The sequence below is a fragment of the Marmota marmota genome, unplaced genomic scaffold (assembly GCF_001458135.2).
Source record: "Marmota marmota marmota unplaced genomic scaffold, marMar, whole genome shotgun sequence".
In the NCBI taxonomy this organism is placed as follows: domain Eukaryota; kingdom Metazoa; phylum Chordata; class Mammalia; order Rodentia; family Sciuridae; genus Marmota; species Marmota marmota.
The window spans coordinates 5,156,275-5,177,881 of record NW_025999869.1 but is presented as its reverse complement, the minus strand read 5'-3'; the positions used below and the strand labels follow the sequence as shown (position 1 = coordinate 5,177,881).

Below are 21,607 nucleotides of genomic sequence, written 5' to 3'. Positions count from 1 at the left end.
TAATAGGAGAATTTACAGTTCTTACCCTCTATTGGGTTTAATTGTGGGAACAACAGTGGAGGCATGATCAGGCAGTTAAGTATCCCAAGTTGGTGAGGTTGTTGCAGCTTCTAACAAAGAGCCCACTACTCCAGACATCTGGTTTCCTGCGAAAGGCATCTGAACACAGGGAATGACACAAAGTTTCTAAGTTACTAGTTAATATTCTTTTAAAGATACATTTAAAAGTAAACTTCTGAACAAACATTGTGGAAAAGTTTCCTTGACCTTTTTAAATAAATAGATCTGGACAGAAGCTCAACTTCCTGATGACAAGATAAGGACTAAGTATAGATTAAACTTAAATCCTATGGTAATTGGGATGCAAACATTCTGCAACCTTCCCCTTATCTCACTAAGCAAAAGGTAATGTCTGTCTATCCCAGTGTCTTGTACTCTCAAAAACCCTCAGGCCAATGACCTCTTAAGTGCAAATTTCTTATGTCTGAATTGTTCTTACTTAAATTTACTGTAATAGGTAAACAAATAAAGTGCTATTAAACCGGTGGCCTGTGATTTCATCTATAATTTCAAGCATAACTGAATCAAATTTTTTGTTGCCTACAAATTTGTTTCCATAGAACTAACACCTCCCATTGCATTCTGTAACTTTCCTTTTAAATGTTATCTCTAATTATTTCACTTGCAAGAGAATGTCCCACTCCCCCTACATCTGGCTACTATAAATCACCCACTGTTCTAATTCCCTGCTCTTCCTATGGCAGTATTAGGGCCAACTCAAAAGCCACTTTTTTCGCTCATTCAACTAAGATGTAACTTGACTCTGTGATTCTGGTCGGAATTTCAGTCCGACTTTCATGGAGCTTACTGTTTGGTGGGCTGAATGGACATTAATTACACTGATTAGAACTTGACTACAAGCTGAGTTTGGGTTGTGAGAGCTGGGACATACAAGATTCTATTGCAGCCCATAAAGTCTCCCATGACCTTTCTAGCCAGAGCGATTTCTCCTTCTGATGTCCTCAGGGCATGTTGTGAGGCTGCCAGTTGAAATGTCTTGGTTACAAGCAACTGAACCCTACTTTGGTAAATTTAAGTTAAAATAAAAGTATTTGGAAGATAGGGAGGTGCACCCAGAATCTGGGAAAGCTGTGGAGCCAGCCATCAGAGCAGAGACCCAGAATAGCTCTGGGAGGAGGAGCAGGTATCCCAGGTGGCCTCCTGCAGGGCGACTAAGAGCACAGGCTTGCATCAGGCTCCTGTACCAGATCCTAGTGGTGCACACAAGGGAGTCCTTTTGTTTCCTCATCAGGGAGAAATTGCACCTACCACCTGGGGTCACCTGGAGGACTAACCAAGGTGACTCACACAAGACACTTGAAAGGGTGTCTAGAAGCCCAGCACATTGTAAAGTCTTCAGGAAATTGTATAGAGAGGAAATAGAATTGGGACTGATATTCCAAGGAAATACTAATCTAATTTTAATAGTTAAAATTTTAATAAGGAAAATATTTTTGTGAATAATATAAATATATTTGTAAAAAATATAAATATATGTGAATAATATAATAACTGTCTGCAGTTAGTATTATAAATGTTCCCTTAAGATTCAAACAGCAGAGGGACGCCATGTATGGGGTCAGGTCTGTCCTGAGGAAGGCAGGGAGTAGGCAGAACAAGACAGAACAAGAGATGGCAACTAGCTCTTTCCACCTTTCTCTTATCCTAATTTCTGCCGCTGCTCATTGTTTTTATGGCTAATCACTTTTGTCAGGTTTTAAGTAACTGACAGGCAGGAACCTGTCTAGAGTTTCTCATCCCTGAAACTCTAGAAATATGGTGCTTCCAAAGGTCAAAAGTGTTCGTCATCTATTGTTGGACTGATTTAAAGGAAATCACGGTGTATACGATTCACAGCTCAGCTCCAGCAGCACCTGGGTGTGAATGGCTTGAGACATGTTTGGATTTGTTTTGTTCTTTAATCCCTTCCATTTCCAAGGGAAATAAAGAGATAAAGCCGTTTAGGCTTCAGAACCTTCCAAAACTTTCTCAAGACAGCAATGTCAAGACAGAGGCCCTTCCCTGCAAAAGTCTTAATTTATTTAAAATGAAAGCAGTGTGCACGAGGCTGCATGAGGAAAGTTATTCACATTTTGTACAGTTTGCAACAGTGAGAAGGCCCACGAATGGGATCTCGGCAGTTAACCTAGTTAAGTAATAAACCTAGTTAAGTAATCCAGTTAGCCATGATAGGCAATAACATCCAAAGTGCTCCCGGACAGACTGGTGAGTGGAAAGAGTCAAGGTGCTGAGTGCTAATATGCAGCCAAGGCCCCTTTTTTAAAAAGAAAGCAAAACAAAATGACATTATGTTTCCTAATGGCATGTGTGTATGCAAGGTCATATGAAAGACCTTGAAGGTTCATAGCCCCAGTTGAACATGATGGACTTAAAGGAAAAGTGCAATAAAAACGACTAGAGAGTTTATTTTATATATATATATATATATATATAAATATATTTCTATATATAACATATATTTCTGTATATATTATATATATTCCATATGTGTATGTGAGTATATACACACACACACACACACACACACACACGGAATGAAATAACTGGTTGCCTCCAGGGAATTGGGGATAGAGGAGGAACTAGAATTGTGAATGATATTCCAAGGAAATCTTAACCTAATTTTAATATTATAAGGATAATATATTTATGAATAATTTATTTAATGAAAAATATAATTACAAGGGAGATTGCATGGTAAAGGAAGGAGACCCTCATGGTTATACAAAATTACATATAAGAGGAAGTGAGGGGAAAGGGGAAAAAAAAAACAAGAGAGAGAAATGAATTACAGTAGATGGGATAGAGAGAGAAGATGGGAGGGGAGGGGAGGGGAGGGGGCAGATAGTAGAGGATAGGAAAGGCAGCAGAATACAACAGACACTAGTATGGCAGTATGTAAAAAAGTGGATGTGTAACCCATGTGAATCTGCAATATGTATACGGGGTAAAAATGGGAGTTCATAATCTGTTTGAATCAAATGTATGAAATATGATATATCAAGAGCTTTGTGATGTTTTGAACAACAAATAATTAAAAAAATTTAAAAAAATAAAAATAAAATATAATTACATATAAATATAATATAGTTTATACATAATTATAACTTTAAATATAAAAATTTTAATGAAGAACTATACATAATATGTAATTATATATATGTATAAGTGTGCATGTGTGTCTATATATACACACACATACACACATGAAAGAAAGAAAGGAACCTAACAGTGGGGAAGCCACATGCCTGTGAATGCCCTTCCTTCTAGAATGCCGGGACATCCTGCTTCCTGTCATCACCAAGGAGCTGAAGGAGCTGCTGGAGCAGAAGGACGAGATGCAGCACCAGGTCCAGGAGAAGAAGTACTGCGTGGAGTTGCTCAACAGCATCTTGGAGGTCCTCAGCAGCCAGGACGTGGTGAGTCCTCCTGATGACACCGGTGGTCCTGGGCTCAGACGAGGGTTGAGATGATTAAGTTCTAAAATATTGATGCTGATCAAGAGCAGCTGAAATCTAAAGAGAGAAGCCCAGGCTTGCTCAGGGCCTACTTTACCAGTGACATTACCTCCCTGCTGTGAGCCATTCTTTGGGACAGCAGGAGTTAGGTGTGGAGCACCTTTGCTCCTGTCCTGGCATGAAGGTGTAGGCTTAGGCAGGCAGTTGATGTCTGCCATGTGCTTGAGCCCTGGTTTGCAGGTTGGTCATTGTTCTTCTGCCTCTACCATCAAGAAAGCACTTGTACCTGCTTCCTGGATGGATTGATTTGGGTTTTGTCTCTCCAGTCACCCCCTGCATAGCAAAAATGGTCAAGCTCCTGGGGAATGGGCATTTCACCCAGGCCCATACTCCCGGATTGAGCAGGACAGTGGCAGGGAGGTGGCTGAGGCAGTGAACCCAGTGTATATTTGGTAGTCTTCACGCACACACAGATCAGTCAGAGGAACCAAGAGGAAGGTTTTGGTCTCAGAGGGGCAGGTGGAGGGCTTCTCAAGGGTACAATCTGCAGAAAACAAGAATCGGCTGCGAGGCAGTGACAAGATGCAGGCCTGGAATTCTTAGGAACTGGAAGAGGTGGCTCCTCGGGCAGCTCTATCGTGTGTGATGGTGTCCACAGGGGAGTTTGCCCTTCAATGGGATTGGTTTCAGAAGGCTATGTGGACCCATGCAAACTGTCAGCCTTCTTTAAGTATGCGTGTAAGCATTGCCCCTCCCAGGCTCTCCTCCCTAGAACATCCTCAAAGAGCCTTCGGGATGAACTGCATCTATGATTCTCTACTGCTTGTATCTCATAGTCAACTGGTATTATCAGCTTCTTCCTGTGTGGCCTCTCTCCTGTCTCTTCCCCCCAATTCTTGCCATTCTAATTAAGACCAATAGAGTAGAGCAAGGGGATCCGGGGAGGGAGCGGTGGAGCAGAAGAGGAAGTGCTGGGGATTGAAATGAAGAAAACTATGTGATCCATATTCATGAATATGCCAAATGAACCCCATTCTATGTATAACTATGCTGCACTAAAAATTTTTTAAAAAGATTCTTCTTTTTACTAGGTGAATGCAGTATCTTGTTACATTCATTCACTCAAAAATATATATGATGTGCCAAGTGCGTGCTAGGCATTGGGGACATGAAAGCAAGGTCTGTTTCTTTAATAAAACTGTGACAGACATGTAAATAATCAACTTTTTGAGCAAGCCACAAGTGGAAAATTCCAGCCCTTGAAACCTTGTTTCTTGCACATAATTACTAAAATACTGAATAAAATTATTTTCAGGCTGTATGTATAGCTATATATGAAATACAAATGAATTTCCTATTTAGACTTGGGACTCATCCCCAAGATATATCATTATATATATGCAAATATCTCCAAATCCAAATCCAATCCAAATCTGAAACACTTCAATCATAAGCATTTCAGATAAGGGCCATTCAATCTGTAATATAATAACTAGAGTCTACATGCATACTAAGGGTACTAGAGCTGCAAACGACGATCTCTCTCTCTCTCTCTCTCTCTCTGTTGTGTGTGTGTGTATGTGTGTGTTTTAATAAATTTATTTCAAGGAAACCTTTACAAAGGAGGTGAATCTTCAGCTGGTGTTCAGGGTGAATAATTAGGGATCATAGCTGCTACTTCATTTGCCGTTTTCTCAGCATGGTGTAAAATGCCATCCATACATTCTGTCTGCCCACCCTGATCTTAAACACTGAGGCTTGATTTTCCTATTTTGCAGTTCAAAAAATTGACATAGACTTAATTAATATTTAAAACCAGACAATACATAAATGCCAGGATCAAAATTCAAGCGGAGGCTGGTCACACTGCAAAGTCTCTGTCACCATAGGCACCAGGGTACCCCTTCCCTTTCTCATCCCCACCCTGTTTCATGGAAGGAGGTAATACCTAAGGGGCTGGATACCCAAGACCCTTTGGGTGATGATGTGAGGCAGTTTCTGGAAGCACATCACTTTGCCAGCTTGAATAGGCCCCAAGCTATGCCACTGGATCCTTAGTGTCATTTGGAGGGAGAGCTTGGTCTGACTCCTGCCCTGTAGGGATGTGGAGGCTGGCCTATCATCTCTGCAGTAACATCCTAAGGAGTGTTGCCTCTTTCTGTTGAAAAGACAATTTGCAGTGTTCCTTATCCTTCAGTAATGCTCAGATCTCTTTCATTATAGGGAAAAAAAATCAAAGATCCTTTGAACTATGCCAGTGTACCCCAGTTTGAGGAACCCGGCTATCATGGGCTAATTGTAAAGGTCTTGAATTGGGTAGGAGAGTGGCCTCAGTCCACAGTTTATTTGTAAAGTAGGATGCTGAGGATTTGCCAAACCCAGAGAAGTGGCCCCTTCAAGGACTGCCCCAATAGGCTATTGTTACACTGGCCGCCAGTGGGGAGAGCCTGCTGTCCCATGCACCCTGGGCACTCAGGGGTCCAAGGCTGCACAGCAGTGAGGAGGCCTGAAGTCCCTAGGGTCTGTGGCATCTGGAGTCAGTTGCATGCAATGTGGTGTCACTCTTCACTACCTCTGAGTGCATGGCTTTTATCTTGAGACCAGACTGTGGGGACTAGCCCATCCCTCTCGTCAGTTGAGGAACTGTCTTTGCTGGATGAGTTATTAAGTGCTACTGTCACCACTCAGTTGGGACAAGGCTGTATTACTTCTGATGAGCCTCACATTCCCCTCCAGTTCAAGAAGGTAGAAATCTCTCTCCTCCTCTCAAATGCTGCTTCTGTGATGCTTAGGACTCATTCTGTGGTCGTGATTACTTTGAGCCAAAATCCTAAGTCAAAAGCATATAATCTAAATTTCTCTTATTCTAGTTTATTGTGATTCTCGATGCTGACTGTGCATTCACATCATTTGGTGAGCCCTTTAAAAGCAGCATGCCCAGTGCCCAGTGCTAGGCATTCTGATTTAATAGCTCTGGGGTCTGCAGGGGCATCGCAATGAGAAGTTTGCCAGGTGGTGCTAACAGGCAGCCAGGATGAAGGACCACACATACAGTGCAGAAGACCTCACACTGAAGTGCACATCCCAGTGACCTGGGTGCCTACAGCAGGATTTTAATCTTGGGTCTGGAGGAGGGAGTCTGATCATTTATTTTTCTAATGAGTTCTCAGATGTCTTTGCTGCTGCTGGCCCAGAGACCACACTTTAAGAGCTGCTGCTCGAAAATGATCTTTTTCCCCCTTCGGTATTCGTTCACTGAAAATGGAAGAACAGTTGCATTTATTCACAATTCTTTGCTCTTAAATTAAGTCCATACAATCTAACACCTTCCAGTGTGGCTTTAAAAAAACCCACAAGATAGCAAAGACTTCCAACTCACTCATTTCCGTAGGGTAGCAGGACCTGCCATGTGCAAAGACCTGAGTTTGAAAATCCAGACCATAGGATGTGCCTTAGATTTGGTTCTTACAGGCACCGACCTGTAAAAAATTGGAAACTTGGAAGAAAAATATAAAAAGACTCCCAGGGCAAATGACCCTGGGTGTTTCTTTGGTTATTCCCACCCTCTATGCTAATAATAGAATAGCCATTTATTACTGGCTCTTAGTTGGCACTATGAAACAATCCCTTGTCCCGCCGCCCCACAGTAGACTGTCCACCTACTGACCACCAGGGTGGACCACATGTGGAAGTTAGCAATTATGTTGCAGGACGCCAAGCCAACCTCCATTTGGAGGGTGGGCAAGGATGGCTGACTTCAGTGGTCATTACTGGGGTAATTACAGCCCAGCTCAGTAGGGTACCCTTTTTTTGTGTAATCCTGGGTGGCATGTGACTGGGGGTGGGGGACTTGATGCCTTAGTCTGGGTGTTGATTTTTTTTTTTAATGATAGTGTTTAATTCCCTAGCCCAGCTTGAGAGAGTCCACTTAGCATATGAAAGAGCCCAGCTCAGGTGGAGGATAAAAGACCTGATACCAACCCCCTGAACTCTTTTCTTCACCCCCACCCCCTACTGAGCAAGTCTAGTTGTCAACTGTGGTTACTTTGAAAGGTCCTTTCACAGGGACTTCATTCTGTGCCTGACTGGCTGCTGAGTAAATCATAAAATTTAATTTCCCATCAGGCCCAGAGGGAGTTAATTTTTTCTCCTTTTAAAGCAGGGTTTTCATTTTTTATGTTTCATTTCGCTAAGAGAGTCATCATTTTTGTACTCTGCTCAGCAATCTCAAGTGAGTTAAGATGACTCCTAATTCTCAAGAGGAAGTTGATGGTGTTTGTCTCTGAATCATGGAGCTAGGGATACCCAGAATCACCTTTGAAAAGATCCCTTGCAGTTATAGTGACCAGGCAGAGCAAGTGGTGGGGATCCCCCCTCTGTTAGTCATGCACGTTTGAGGGTTCTGACACCATTATTCATCCCTCTAGTAGGGAACACATTGCCAGGCAGTCTCTTATGCTGATTGTTCTCCCTAGTTCCTCCCTTCTATGCAGATAGGACCCCAGCCCTCCTTTTAGGCTTAGCTCAGAGTACTCTCCTTCTGAGATTTTCTCAATTCCATCTCCTCCTCCCACCCCTGGGGGGCAGGGGCAGAATTAAAGACTCTCTCCTTGGTGTTTTCATTCCTGTGTGTGCTACACAGTTCTGTGCATGTCCCTTGCCAGGCTTTGAGCATGGAAGCTCAGACAGCTGACTTCACCCTGGGCTTTGCGGAGTTGACCCCTTTGAGCCTTCTGCTGGCCTCTCTGCCTGCGCTCCCCATCTTCCTCTCTATCTACTTGATTCCTCCAGGGTGCAGCTCACTGCCCACTGCTGAGCTTAAAGTTTCTATCCCAGAATGTGCTGCCTCTGCACCCACCCAGCCCAGTGCCACCTGATTGCACTCTCCCAGGGACCTTCTCCAACCCTCTCCCTCTGTGTGCTCCTGGGAGCAGCCAGCTCCTTTGTAGCCCGGAGTGGTCATCTTCTGTCATTTTGGTGCTACCCCTTGCCCATCCCACACAGCACCTGGCTCACAAATCCATCTGTTAAAGGAAGGAATAAATGAATGAAATCCCCCCCACCCCGCAAAAAAAAAAAAAAGAACAGCAGGGCTTCCGCTCTGGGTGCCAGGAGGGAGTGCTTCCTCTTTTAGACACTCTTTGGATGTCAAGAGGTGAGGGTTGAATTAGTCCCCCTCTTTGGTTTCTGACACATCTTCCTGAAAGCAGGCCTTTGCTTGCTTTTTGTGTATATTTTACCCAAAATCAAAATTGTATTAAGTTGATTTTGGTAATCTAATTGGCTTTTGTTAGTGATTAATGAATAGAGGAACATCTGTTCAAAAAATCTGGAGAGCTCAGAGCAGTTGGTGTGTAAGGTAGCTTGAGTAGGAACCAGCAAACAGAATGAGGCACGAAAGTGGATTGGTTGAGGGCCCATCTCATCAGGCCACCATTCCTGTGAGGGTTAAATCAGAGGAAGTAGTTTTTTGTTTTTTTTTAAATAATGCTGCTCCAGATTAACTGAGCTCTTTCTAATGGGTTTCCATGAATCTTCAGTTTTTAGGAAAAACTGGTCTGCTGGGGGATTTTCTGATAATAGGGCATTTAGCACTGGTAATTCCAATTTGGTTTGGGCCCAGTACTGGAGCTCAATCAAAATAAAAAAGCCTTCTATACTTTTATTTAACAATTTCTTACCTTTTACCCCCATGTTATTCTCCCATGGCTACCCCTGTGGGTGGTTTGTCTAATGTGAATGTGCATGTGTGGTTCTGGGAGCATGTATATGCTCCCAAGCGCCTCTCTCTCTCTCTCTCTCTCTCTCTCTCTCTCTCTCTCTCTTACACACATTCCTCCTTCAAAGAGGGCCAGACTTGACAGTAAAAGGCATCAGCATCTAGGGCTTTGTTATGGTCCCAGTGGGTGGTGATGGCTCTATTTCAGCAGAAGTCAGAGGACTTCAGGGTATCTTGCTCCCTGCCCTACCCTGTGGGAAGAAGCTACCTGCAGTGCCTTCTGAAGTCCACCTCCCTGGGCCACCCTGAGTTGTGGGTCTCTAAGGATCTGGGGGCAGCTCGCCCAACAAATAGTGGAAGGGCATTTGCTGCTGGTCCCTTTCATTATCATTGAATCCCAGGAATCAATACCACCCTGCAAAGCAACAGAGATTTCTTCTAACCTGTCTACTCCCTTATATTTCAAATAAAGGCAGGAGACAAGCCTTGCTGAAATTCTTTTTTTCTGTGGTGCATTCCAAAGAGCAGCTAATGCTGTCCCAAACTTCAAGCTGAGCTAGTTGAGAATCCCCTACTTCTATTGTGACCTTTTGCTTTTACCCCCTCTCTCTTCCTGTGGCTTCCCTGGTGATAGACGGGCCCTTCCCAGGGATGGTGGCATCACAGTCGCTTGTTCTTGGCCACCATGTGGGGAGATAGGTTTTATTTTCCCCATTTTACCAATGAGGAGGCTGAGCCTCAGAGAGGCTGGGTGGCAAGGCACTGAAGTTCAGGAGTCCCTGCAGGAAGAATTCCTGGGGGAGTTTGGCCACCAGCTTCTCACACATACTGGGTTTTCTACTTCACCTTCCACTCTACTGTCTCACCAGCACATTTCCCTGGTACAAGTTTCACAGCCAGAACAAATTCATGGATCATCACCCATAGGTTTAGAGAGTGCCTATCATGTGGGCTGGAGCTGTGTAATCCTGGGAAATCACCTATGCTCTCTGTAGAGTGGGGTGCTGGTTCTCCAGGGCATCGGGGTGTGGCACTGTGAGGATGTCAGCCAGTGGCTGGCTGTCGCCCAACTCTAAACATGTGGCTGTCTTCTTCCCTCTTGTTTCCCTTCCCTCCTGTGCTGCTTCTAAACATAATTCTGTAATTCTTCCAAAATTGGCAAAGGGTCAGTGGCTTCCCCGGAGCGTAGTAGATGGGTACTGAGCCTAGCAAGGGCTCTGCAGCCCCATTTGCGCTGAAGGTGACCTTCAGCCGGCCCTGGCAGCAGCCAGATGCTTTGGGGCCTTGGGCTCCATGGCAGGTCTGCCAAAAGACAACAGAGCCTGTGGCCAGCTGGAGTACGGCCCTCCCCAGCAGGGCTTCTGGCCCCGGGGTGGGGGTCCTGGAGAGACTGGAGAAAAGCATCATCCTACCTTTTCAGGGGGCATGTTCCAGAACTGAGGCTCATGAGAATCATGTGTTAAATGTTTAAGAGTTTTGTGAACTTAAATTTAATTAAAATTTAAAAATTTATTTAAATCAATAATTAAGCAAACCATCTTGAAATCAAGGTAATAGATACTCAGAAACTTTCTAATTATCTTACTGCATTTTATGCTCATCCACATGAGTGGGGTTACTTGCACCTGTTGTCTCTGAATGGCAGAAATTCTACTGAGTGCTGGAATCAACCACAAGGGTATTTAGAGCTCAAAAATGGGGAAACATTATATATTGAAGCTTTTATTGTTTTTTTCTTCCCGGGGAGCCAATTGATAATGGTATCCCTGCACACCACTGCCAGGACTCTAAGGCATTGCCCAGAAGAAAAATCCAGAAGCCCAGAGGAGCTGCCTGGGTACTTCTCTTCTCCCCAGTGACTGAATGTGCTGTGGTCCATGGGGTCTCCTAGGACAGGTCAAAAAGCTGCACAGATGTGTCAAGTTTAAGTCAAACTAAATACCACCTGGGCTGGGCTGGGCCGGGGAGTTGGCTCATTGCTCATGGCTGTTCTCACTGATTGATTAGAAATGGCTTCTTCAGGCCAGGGGGAGAAGGAATCCTGATCCCTGCAGCAGGCGAAGGGTCCATGGATGTGCGGGGTCTGATCCAGCTGTCTGGTTCCACAGATGTGGGAAAGGCTGGCTTGCCAGGGAGCTTAAAGGGGACTTAAAGATTGACTTTGGTTAGATAAACACCAGGGTATGTTTTGTTACCAGGAAGAACCATCAATGGATATTTAACCAATGGAAAAGTACAATAAGAAAGAGGATGTTAGCATAGTCTCAGAGTACCTTGCCAGGTGCCTGCTTCTCAATGGCACAGGAAAGATGGTGACTTGCTGTGGAGATGCCTGACAGGCATGGTTAGTAAAAAACAAAACAAACTCTGACTCAGTTTCCCCCACTCTGCTCTCACAACACAGATCGCTTCTGATGCCAGGTAAAAAGTCCATTCTGCAGGGGACAGCGGCTGGGTATCCTTTCATTCAGGGCATTTCTGACACTCTCTTCCTGGAGACAGAATCAGATCCCACAGGGCAAGGGCTCAGTCTCACTTGTCCCCACTTTGGATGCCAGTTGCAAGCCCCAGGTGGCTTCACCTGTGCTTCTGACCAGCTGGTATACAATCAGGAATCCTACAACCCCTGCTCTGGAATCACCTGCTTAATGGTGTGTTGTAAAAGACCTCCAGAGCTATAGATGAGCGATCCACAGGGCAAGGTAGGGGAGGAGAGGTATGGTGCTTCCATGCCATACCTGGGAGTGCCACCCTCCAAGAACCTCCACCTGGAAGATCCCTGGACCCTCCTGTTTTTAGGGGATTTTATGGAGACTTCATTGCATGGGTGTAATTGCTCATAGCCTAGGAGGGGGAACCCAGCAAGGCCTGTCCTTCCCTGAGTGCAGACGGCAGGACCCCTTCTGAAGTGGGGGTCTGAGATCTACTATCAGACAAGGCAGGTCAGGGAATTTCCTTATGACCAGCTCCAAGGTAGGGGTAGATTAGAGTCTCGATGACCACTTTGGAGAAGAGATTCTAGTTTCTATGGCCTGCCTTGGCCAGGGAGTTTTGAGCCAGAAACTGTAGATAAAACCCAAAAAAAAAACCCAATATACCATGATATGCCTGATATCACCCAAGTGAAGAAAAGATCAGCAGAAGGGAAATATATCCGCATCAAATGCCTGCTACGTCTGCTCTGAGGATAGACCGCTGCTGTGACAGGGACTTTTGCCCCAAATTTTCCCCCCCATCTTATAAGATAGTAAACAAGCCCCGGTTATGGATTATTACAAAATAACAGACCAGTATTTCCAAAATTTGAGGTCATAAAGGGTGAAAGACTGAAGTGCTACACAGATGGAGAGGACCTGAGAAACAGTGTGGGGTCCTGAATTGGCTCATGGACCAGAAAATAGGTACTGGATGCATAGCTGGCAAAATGAGTGAAATCTGCAGTTGAGTTAGTGGCTTTGTACCTGTGTAAATTTTCTGATTTGATCATTGTGCCATGTTTGTATTAGAGGACAGGGAACGTAGGAGCACTCAACTATTTCCACAACTTTTCTGAAAGTCTAATATTATTTCAAAATGAAAACTTTTTTGAAGGCTTATTTTAAAAGCATTTAAAAATGATGATTACTCACAAAGAGTGAATTCAGACAGTGACTAGTATACCTGTCCCAGTGTGTGGAGAAAGGATTTTCTCTGGTTTATCAATTACAATCTACAGATTGATGAGAAGCCTTCCCAGAGGATTCCACTTGCAAAAACTGCCCCAGCCACTAGGAGGCTGGTGGAGCTTCCTACCAAGTGAACAGTCAGGGTTGGTGGACTAGGCCAACATCACTGTGCTCTTACGCAGGACGAAGCTGGGGACTGGCCATGGAAAGAGCATATGGCCCTGTCCTGGTCCCTTCTCAAAGACCTGGCAGGCTGCAGCATTTCACATGGGCCATTTGATGATGCTGTCCATACAGCAATTTCTAGGTCAGCATGTGTGACTTACAAGTCACCTTTGCTTTGGTGGCCTTGGAGAGTGGGTAAGTCTTAGACTTTGCTTACCATATAGTCTTTGGGTCATTTATTCTCAGGAGATCCACTTGGAAAATTAGAAGGCAGCTTCTGTGACAGTTGGCCAGAGTTTCCCTACAATTTTAAAGTGAATAATCCACCACATTTTGTTCCATCTCACCATCTTGAAACACTTTTTAAAGTGCTATTCAATGTTCCTTCATCTGTCACAACCAAAGTTTAAAGGATTTGCCTACATCCATCCTAATGGTGTCCTCTTCACACCCTCTTGTTTACCCAGCATGGATAGGACAGGGTTGATACAACATGGCACTTGCCTGGGGATGAGGGCAAACTGTAAGCAGGCCTCAAAAATTCAGTGATCAAAAAAAAAAAAAAAAAAGAGGAATGTAACATTGTAAAAATAATCAATATTTTGATATTTTCCTCCTTGTGAAATTTTTACATTGATTTTTATTTAAAAAATAATAACATTCTGTTACATTTTATGTGTCTTGATTACAGAATTCGGGGGGGGGGGACCCCTTTAATTTTGCATCCCAGGCTGGTGCCTCACCCACTCCCAGTGCTGGCTCTGCAGAGTACCTGTCATTAACCCCCACCACCTGCAATAACCAAGCTGGACTGTGACCCAGGAATGGGTGTGGCACCTTGCATCTCCCCATGGTGGGAAAGCCTTCTGTCTGCAGAGAAGCCTTGCACAAAAGCAGTAGTTGAACGGCCATATACACTCTGAACCTTCACTGAGCAGCTACTTGCTTCTTTGCATAATGTTTGCACTAAATCTCCTTCACAGTCGGGAGGCACGAGTTAAAAGCCCGCTCAGCAGCAGAAAAATATAGCTATGTTTGGTTCAGGTTACAGTTACTGAGGGAACGATAACTTTGATTTGCTCAACTGATGTAGATGTAAATCCTTAAGTGCAACGTGTTAAACGAGGAAGGAGGCGCTCTGTTTGTGAGGGTGTTTTTGAGCTGTCTGTAGGACTGCAGCTGCCATATGCAATCTGGGGGTACCACGGAAGCTTCCAGCAGAGTCCAAGAGTTCTAGAATGGATGTTTTCTCAGTAGTTATTGGATTGCTTCTGTCTCAGAGATAAATACCATTGATTTAGCAACCCAGATTGGAAAATCAAAAGTTTAATTTCAGCATAGCTTCTCTGAGCAACCTGGTGTGCTAAGTTCGTGTGCTAAGTTCGTCTATTAACATTTCTTCTACCTGGAATTCCAGCTCAGCACAGCTTTTCTCTTCAATCATATTCCCCACTGTTCTCAGATGGCATGCTGCATCCTGGGGAGGTGAGGCCCCCCACTCTTACACCACCCTGGGCCCACGTGCTTCTTCCTCTTTCTTTGTGGTTGCCCTGTATGGTGTGTTCTTTAGAAGGCATCCCTTTTACTCCCTCCTGCAAGTCCTAAAGGCCTCCAACTGGTGGTTTGCAATCTGAATCTGGCCCACTGATATATTCTGTTTTGCTCATAGAAATATTTGACAAAAGCCACAGTCCCACTACTTCCTCGTGTTTTCTAGGAGGTAGGATTCGCCCTTTCGCATTATCTGCCTGGCCTGGGTAAACACTGAAATCATGACCCCTGAGAGCCAGAGTTTTCTGAACAGGCCTATCCCTACTTCCCTTTCATTAGACAATCACCCCAGGTTCTTCTAGCTCCGCCTTATCCTTCTTCTCTGCTGCGTTCTGACAACTTTGAGCTTCATCATTGAATTTAGCACTTAATTATGTGCAGTCTTACATTTTCTCCTTGTCATGTTTCTTAGACTTTTCTGGTGCATGCTGAGATAAGACCAGCCTGGTTGTGGTTATTTCCCTTTTCATCTAAGGCAGTGTCTTTCTATCCAGCAGCTCACTCAATGCTAACTAAGCACCTTGTACTTGCCAGGCAGCATTCTAGACAATAGAAATGCAAAGGTAATTAAGAGGAGCCAATCTCTTATTCAGAGTCACCAGGGAGACCTTACTTGTTAGCGCCCTCCCGCTCTAGTCCTTGCCCTCAGTGGCCTATTCATTATTTCCAGGCTCACCTTATCACGTGCTTCTGGCATGATTGACACTCAGACCACTGCCGTGGTGAAGTTTGCTCTGAATAGTTGAACACAGCTGTCTTTTGAAGCCTGGGACAATTTCTCTTGTCTCTGACTCACCTGCCTCATTCAGCAGATATGTGGTCCACCTCTGTCTCTTGGAAATTTGGCCCAGGCTTTCCTGTATTAAAAGCACTCTTCCATGGCTGTCCTCAGTCTGCTCTGCAGATTCCCACAGGGCTTACCTGATCTTGGGTTTCTCATATATTCCTGCCTACCTGGGTGCAGGGCTGAATTCCAAGCAGACACTCAATAATTAATCTCTGTGGTTTGATTGATCCTCCCATCTTCAATTAGTCTGCTTTCTAGAAAGACATGCTGACGCTAATTTTATTTTTTTATACTCAGCAGAACATAATGAGAAAGGTAAATCTGCCACCCTGGCATTAAGATGCTATATAAAAAGCAAGTACCGACTGGAGAGCTGTGAGGCTCCCCAAGCTGCAAGCTGTTGAGACATCAGGTTAGACTTCAGCATGCACTTTCCCAGGGAAGTAATCTGCCAGGGGTGGTCGTGTTCTCAGGCCAGCCAATGTGAGCATGCCTCACCTAGAATGTGAGTAAACTTTGGAGCTGAGATTAGAGGCCCTGTTTTCTCATGGTCCCTGTGTAATTTACAGCACTGTATGCACTTCGCTGTAGGTGGCACTGGACACACTTGGCTTGCCTTTGCAGTGTCTGTTTTCTCCATAGACAATAAGCCCCAGGAGCTCAAGGACTGCGTCTGCCCTATGCACTGCTCTATACTAACAGAGTGCCTGGTTAGTTTGCATAGAGTTCAATTCCAGTAGGAAGATTATGGACTTCGGGGACATGTAGGCATGTGTTTGGATCCCAGTGTTACCATAAACCAGCTGTGTGATCTTGGAGAAACTGAGTGGCCTCTCTAAGCCTCAGTTTATGTCTCAGTGGTCTTTTGTTATCATAACTCTGAAGTCACTAAGCATGATACTGAGTGTGTTTCTTTTTTCCTTCCCTCTTGCCCTCAGAATGTATTTGATTGATTGGTTGATTGATAAGGTCTGCTGTCTTGGATGGTGATGGGGAAGATGGTTGTTGTATCAGGGCCTTGTAGCAGCTTTTGGGAACAAGTGGATTTTATTTCCAGGTCTAGTTCCGACAGTCTCTGTGTGCTGGGCAGGCCATTCAAACCCGTCTATCAAAGAGTGAGGAGGGACCACAGTCATTTAGAGTTCTTCCATACTGTGGACAAGGAAGGGGAACCACTCAGTGTTTGCCAGTGAACCCAGAAGGGGGAGTTCTGTTTATCTTAACTCTCATGCAAGCTTTGTATTTGAACTTATGTTTTAAAAATATTAATGTAACATTATCCTTGAGTCAGTTGTTAGTGAATGCTCACTGGAAGCCGAACACTGTGCCCATTTGTTATGTATAGAGGTCAACTGATTTTTACCATGATCCTGAGTGTAGGTGTTAGCATCCCCATATTGCTGATGATTAAACCCAGGCTTTGGGAGTTCAGCAGTCTCTGGCCACAGAGCAAGCTAGTGGCAGGGTCTGAGTTTAATCTCCTAAATCTGAACCTTTCCCTGACTCCACATAAAAGGGTAAGTGGAAAGGAGCTGTCTCTAGGCCATCAAGTGTGTTAATAAAAATGCTTCTGGCATGTTAACTGGAGGAAGCCGAGCCCAGCATCTGCACCCCGCCAAGAGATTCTGTGTGCAAAAGGACTTGAGTGTGTCGTGGAGGGATGAGAAGTTAGATGTGCTGTAAATGCTGAGCTTATGGCTATATTATTTCATTTGTGTTTCTGGTAATGCTTGTACAATGAATAATGGATGTTTTTAAAGAATGCTCTGCATAATTTAGAGGTGTAATCAAATGGATAAAGAGACAGTTGATTTTGTTTGATGCTATAATTTATCCTATGCATTTTTTGTGAGGGTTCAGAAATGTACAAATGCCAGCAAGGCTGCTATTGTTTATAGCCTTCTCTGGTTTGATAAAGGTCACTGTGGTTGTGAGTAGGTAACAATGGAGTCAGGGGGAGGCACTAGATAGCCCAGGAGCCAAGTCAGAAGCCAGCCTCTGTGGAAGCTGAGTGTTCCCTATGAAGAGTCAGGCTTGGGCAACAGAAGGGTACATCATATCTGAGCACAGAATGGCATAATTCAAAGAAGGTTGGAGAAGAATAGCAATTATATTCCCAGTACCCCCAAAGTCAAGTTACTGATCTGCTTGAAATCTCTCCTGGAGGACAAGTTGTAGTGCCACAGCCTCATGGCTACAAGGTAAAGGTGACAGAGGAAGGTGGTGCACATGAGGAGAAAGCAGAGTGGTCACTGGTGACTTTTGGTGTTTGGGTCTAGATAACTTGGCATAGTTCTTATTTTGCATCAAACTCTGATTTGTTAAGATATGAAGTAGATTGAAGCGAGGTCATGTGCTTATCCAGTCATCCCTTCATCCGTCCACCCAGCTACCCACCCGCCATTGGTGCCTGCACTTCAGGTCTTCAGTATTCATATACGTACCTAAAGCTTGCTCAGTGCCAAGCATGATGCTACAGCTTGAAGCTTGAAGATGGAAAGATGTGGTCCCCTCTTTACAAGAAATGTGAACGAGATTTTGAAGGGAATCAAAGAGAAAAGCCAGGGGTGAGGTGGGATCCAGGGTGGGGGAATCAGGAAAGGCTGCCTGAAGGGGGTTGTGGAGTCATGGGTTTTGACTGGTGAGTAGGAGATTGTCAGACAACCAGTGAGGAGGATCATTCAGACACAGGCAAAGCGTATTCTCATCATCTCACTTCTGGTCGTTCTTTGGGGAGGACGAGCTACCCCAGACTGGTTGGGCTAGAATCAGGGAGAAGCAAAATCTCCCCAGACCCAGAGGACAAAGCTCCCCCAGGGAGCTGCCCTCGGTGCAAGGTGACATTGTAATGAGTCCTGCTTCACGCACAGCCACGACTGTGGGAGGATGATAATCAGAGTTCTGGGGAGCAGGTCAGAATCCAGGATCGGTTGATCTGAATACAAGCTGAGAGAACGGGTGGTCAGGGAAGAAATAATGGTTAGCCATGTGCTCTTGGGCTGCACCCTAATGTGGAAGGCACTGTAAAAGGCCTCAACTCCCACTGCCAAGAGCTCCTGGATGCCCATTTCTCCCTGCAGCTTCTGACAGCTCTCGTAAGACCCCTTACCGGCTTCCCCTGGATTGGGTTGTCCATCCCCTTCCATGGCTTCCAGAAGCACACTAGATGACTCTGCTGTGGCCCTTTCCTCCCTGTGTGGTTCTTCTCTAAGCATGCATTGCTAACTCATAGTGGCCTGTTACGATTCCCGAGTGCCCAGGAAAGAGCATGGAACATAGTGAGTCCACTCTGGCTGCAGATCAGAATTTATTTGGAGAGTGTTCAAAAAAATAGCAATCCCTAGGCATCACACTCAGAGATTTAGAATTGGTCTGCAGTGGACCCTGGGCATGAATGTATTTATATACTTAGAAAATCCCCAGTTCATTCTAAAAATGCAACCATGTAGATTGTTGAAGTAAGTGCTCAGAGAATATTTCTTGAGGTATTGAATTATACTAAATAGTTTCTGGGCCACCTCATTGTTGGGAGGGAGGGGCTTGGGGAGGAACAGAAGCCTACAGTATAGGCAGCCCCAAGGATCCAAATTCCCCCTGGATCTCAGAACTGGGAGTGGGTGGCAACTTTCAGATGCTACAACCTCATCTCAAAGAAACCCTTAATGTGTGCCCAGAATGAACGCGTGGATTTGGTTCAAGATGAACTGATTGCACCACCCAGTTAGGCTGGGCTGTGCTGGTAGAGAATCAAAGTGGCCAAACATGGTAGGAACGGCTGCCCAGCTCACCAACTAGCTGGGGAAGGATGAGAACCATGGATTAAAAGTGGGTGGGTGCATGAATATATTATGGAGACTGGGAAATGGGGTGGCTATCTTCTTTTCATCTGGAAATACCCCAGAAACCATAGATCAAGTGGGAATTTCAAAATAAATGAAGAAAAATAAACTACATTTACCACTCCCACATTTAGTGAAGATGTATAGGTTGGTCAGAGAAAGAGGAGGAAGTGGGAGCTCACAGCCTAAATTTTCCAGAAAGAATTGGCTGAGGATGGTGGTATTAAAAATATGATAGAACTTTTAAACTATGTTGAAATCACAGGTTACAATTAGAAAATAGTGAAAAAAATCATATATGGTATTTAAGCATTAAAATGGAAACATACATCAGATGTTGATGGCACATACCTGTGATCCCAGTGATTCAGGAGGCCGAGGCAGGAGGATGACAGGTTCAAGGTCAGCCTGGAAACTTAGTGAGACTCTCTCTCAAAATAAAAAAATAAGGGCTGGAGATGTAGCTCAGTGGTAGAGCACCCCTGGGTTCAATGACACCCTTCAAAGAAAGAAATACAAACAGAGAGAGAGAGAGAGAGAGAGAGAGAGAGAGAGAGAGAGAGATGGGGGTTGGGAGGGAGAACATCTCATAATGAAAAGAAAAGAGTGTTCAGCAAATTTTCAGGACCATGGATAGGGACACAGCTCCTCTGTGGCTTGTTCTTAATAGAGACTGCTTTCTGGGGAGGGCTTTGATTCTATCCAGTCCAAAGTGAAAGAGCAGCATGTGTGGGTGGCTGCACGCCTGGATCAGAGGATACACATTTATTCTTCAGACTTGGAGGCTTTTTCTGGCCAAGTCTCTTGAACTTGAGATTGACATACCTCTTCCATCCCTTCCTGTCAAAGGAAAAGAAGTCCAAGGGTGAGATTCTAAAACCCCTTATTGCTGGTGACTTTTCTAAAGTTTCTGGCATAATCAGCCCCTAGGTGGATTAGTTAATGGGAACAGCTGAATCCTGGCTGAGGAACAGACACTGGGGCATTTCATGTCCCCAAGCTTGGTTTTATGTCAGCCCCAATTGGAAGGAATTTGCAGGAAGAGTCCATGTTAAAGCACGGGGACAGAGGAGTTTTGATTTGGGGAGATCCTGCTGAGGAAACCTTATCAGTTGTTGAATGAGCCATCTGATGTCCCTGTCCCCTGGAGGGTGGAGGGATGATTAGGGCTACATCACTGTAGGAAGGAGAGGAGGAGATCCTATACATTTTTGGCTACTGTTTTTCCATAAGAACCCCTCATTCTGTTGTGAGGTCAAGCTGTGTCCCAGTGCAGTTGAGGAAATCTATGCCAAGAAGCTTCCAGAGTCTCCATCCCGTTTCCTCACCTAAGAACACCTCCCAGGTTACTCTTCACCTCCTCTTAGCTTTCTCAGCTAACTAACTTCTAGAGTTGACATTCACTTGATAAGATCATGGTGATGCTTTATTCTGTGTCGGCTTCTTGTGCTGGATGTTGAAGCCACAATAGCGAGGCAGTGCTAATCCCTGTCTTCTGGGAGCTCACTGGTGTTGCTCAGGAGTGTGAGGAGGACAGGTGGGACAGTGTGCATTATAACCTCCTGCCTTCGAGGAGCTTATAGTCTAATCCTGAATCACTCACTCAAGACTCCATTTTAATGGGAGAGAGTTAGGCTAAGTTAAAGAATGAGGTCCTGTCAATGGAAATGCAAGTAATGGTAATGAGCTACAGGTAGGTGTGGGGTGAGAAAAATCATGCTGGTCCCCGCAGATACCTACCCTGCCTATGACTGAAGTCATCCTGGGATTATAGATGAAGTCTGATGACAAAACAGACACAAAGCAAAAGGAAATACAGGAAGAAGAAACCCTGGGTTGTCAGTGGCAGGAGAGAGAGAGAGAGAAGGGAGCTCAGGAGGAAATCAGGGTCCAGAGGGCCTGGAAGCCATATCTTAGATGGCTTCCTAGATCAATAGTACCCAGGGTCTACACCACCAGGTAGTCCTTTTCTTACCCTCTGTCCATGAGTGCAAGTTCTTCTTTTCTTTTTTTGGTACCAGGGATTGAACTCAGGGGCATTCAACCACTGAGCCACATCCCCAGCCCTGTTTTGTGTTTTATTTAGAGACAGGGTCTCACTGAGTTGTTCTCTGCCTTGCTTTTGCTGAGGCTGGATTTGAATTTGAGATCCTCCTGCCTTAGCCTCCCCAGTCACTGGGATGACAGGCATGCGCCACTGTGCCTGGCAAATGCATGTTTTAAAATATGCTGTCTCCCAAACAAGCAGCAGGTGTTAAACATTAAGAAATCTGCTCATGGGCTGGGGATGTGGCTCAAGCGGTAGCGCGCTCGCCTGGCATGCGTGCGGCCCGGGTTCGATCCTC

General features: G+C 44.8%; 1 protein-coding gene across 3 annotated transcripts in view; it reads left to right on the top strand.

Annotated features, from left to right (window-relative positions):
• Window positions 1-21,607, top strand: part of Dock2 (dedicator of cytokinesis 2) — a 397,939-nt gene that overhangs the window by 138,126 nt on the left and 238,206 nt on the right. For all 3 annotated transcript variants that reach the window (XR_007352105.1, XM_048815769.1, XM_048815762.1), the window contains exon 26: window positions 3,349-3,497. Coding sequence is in view for 2 of the 3 variants with exons in the window: in XM_048815769.1 (XP_048671726.1) it covers window positions 3,349-3,497 (149 nt within the window). In the remaining variant the exon portion in view is untranslated. The remainder of the gene's footprint in view (window positions 1-3,348; window positions 3,498-21,607) is intronic.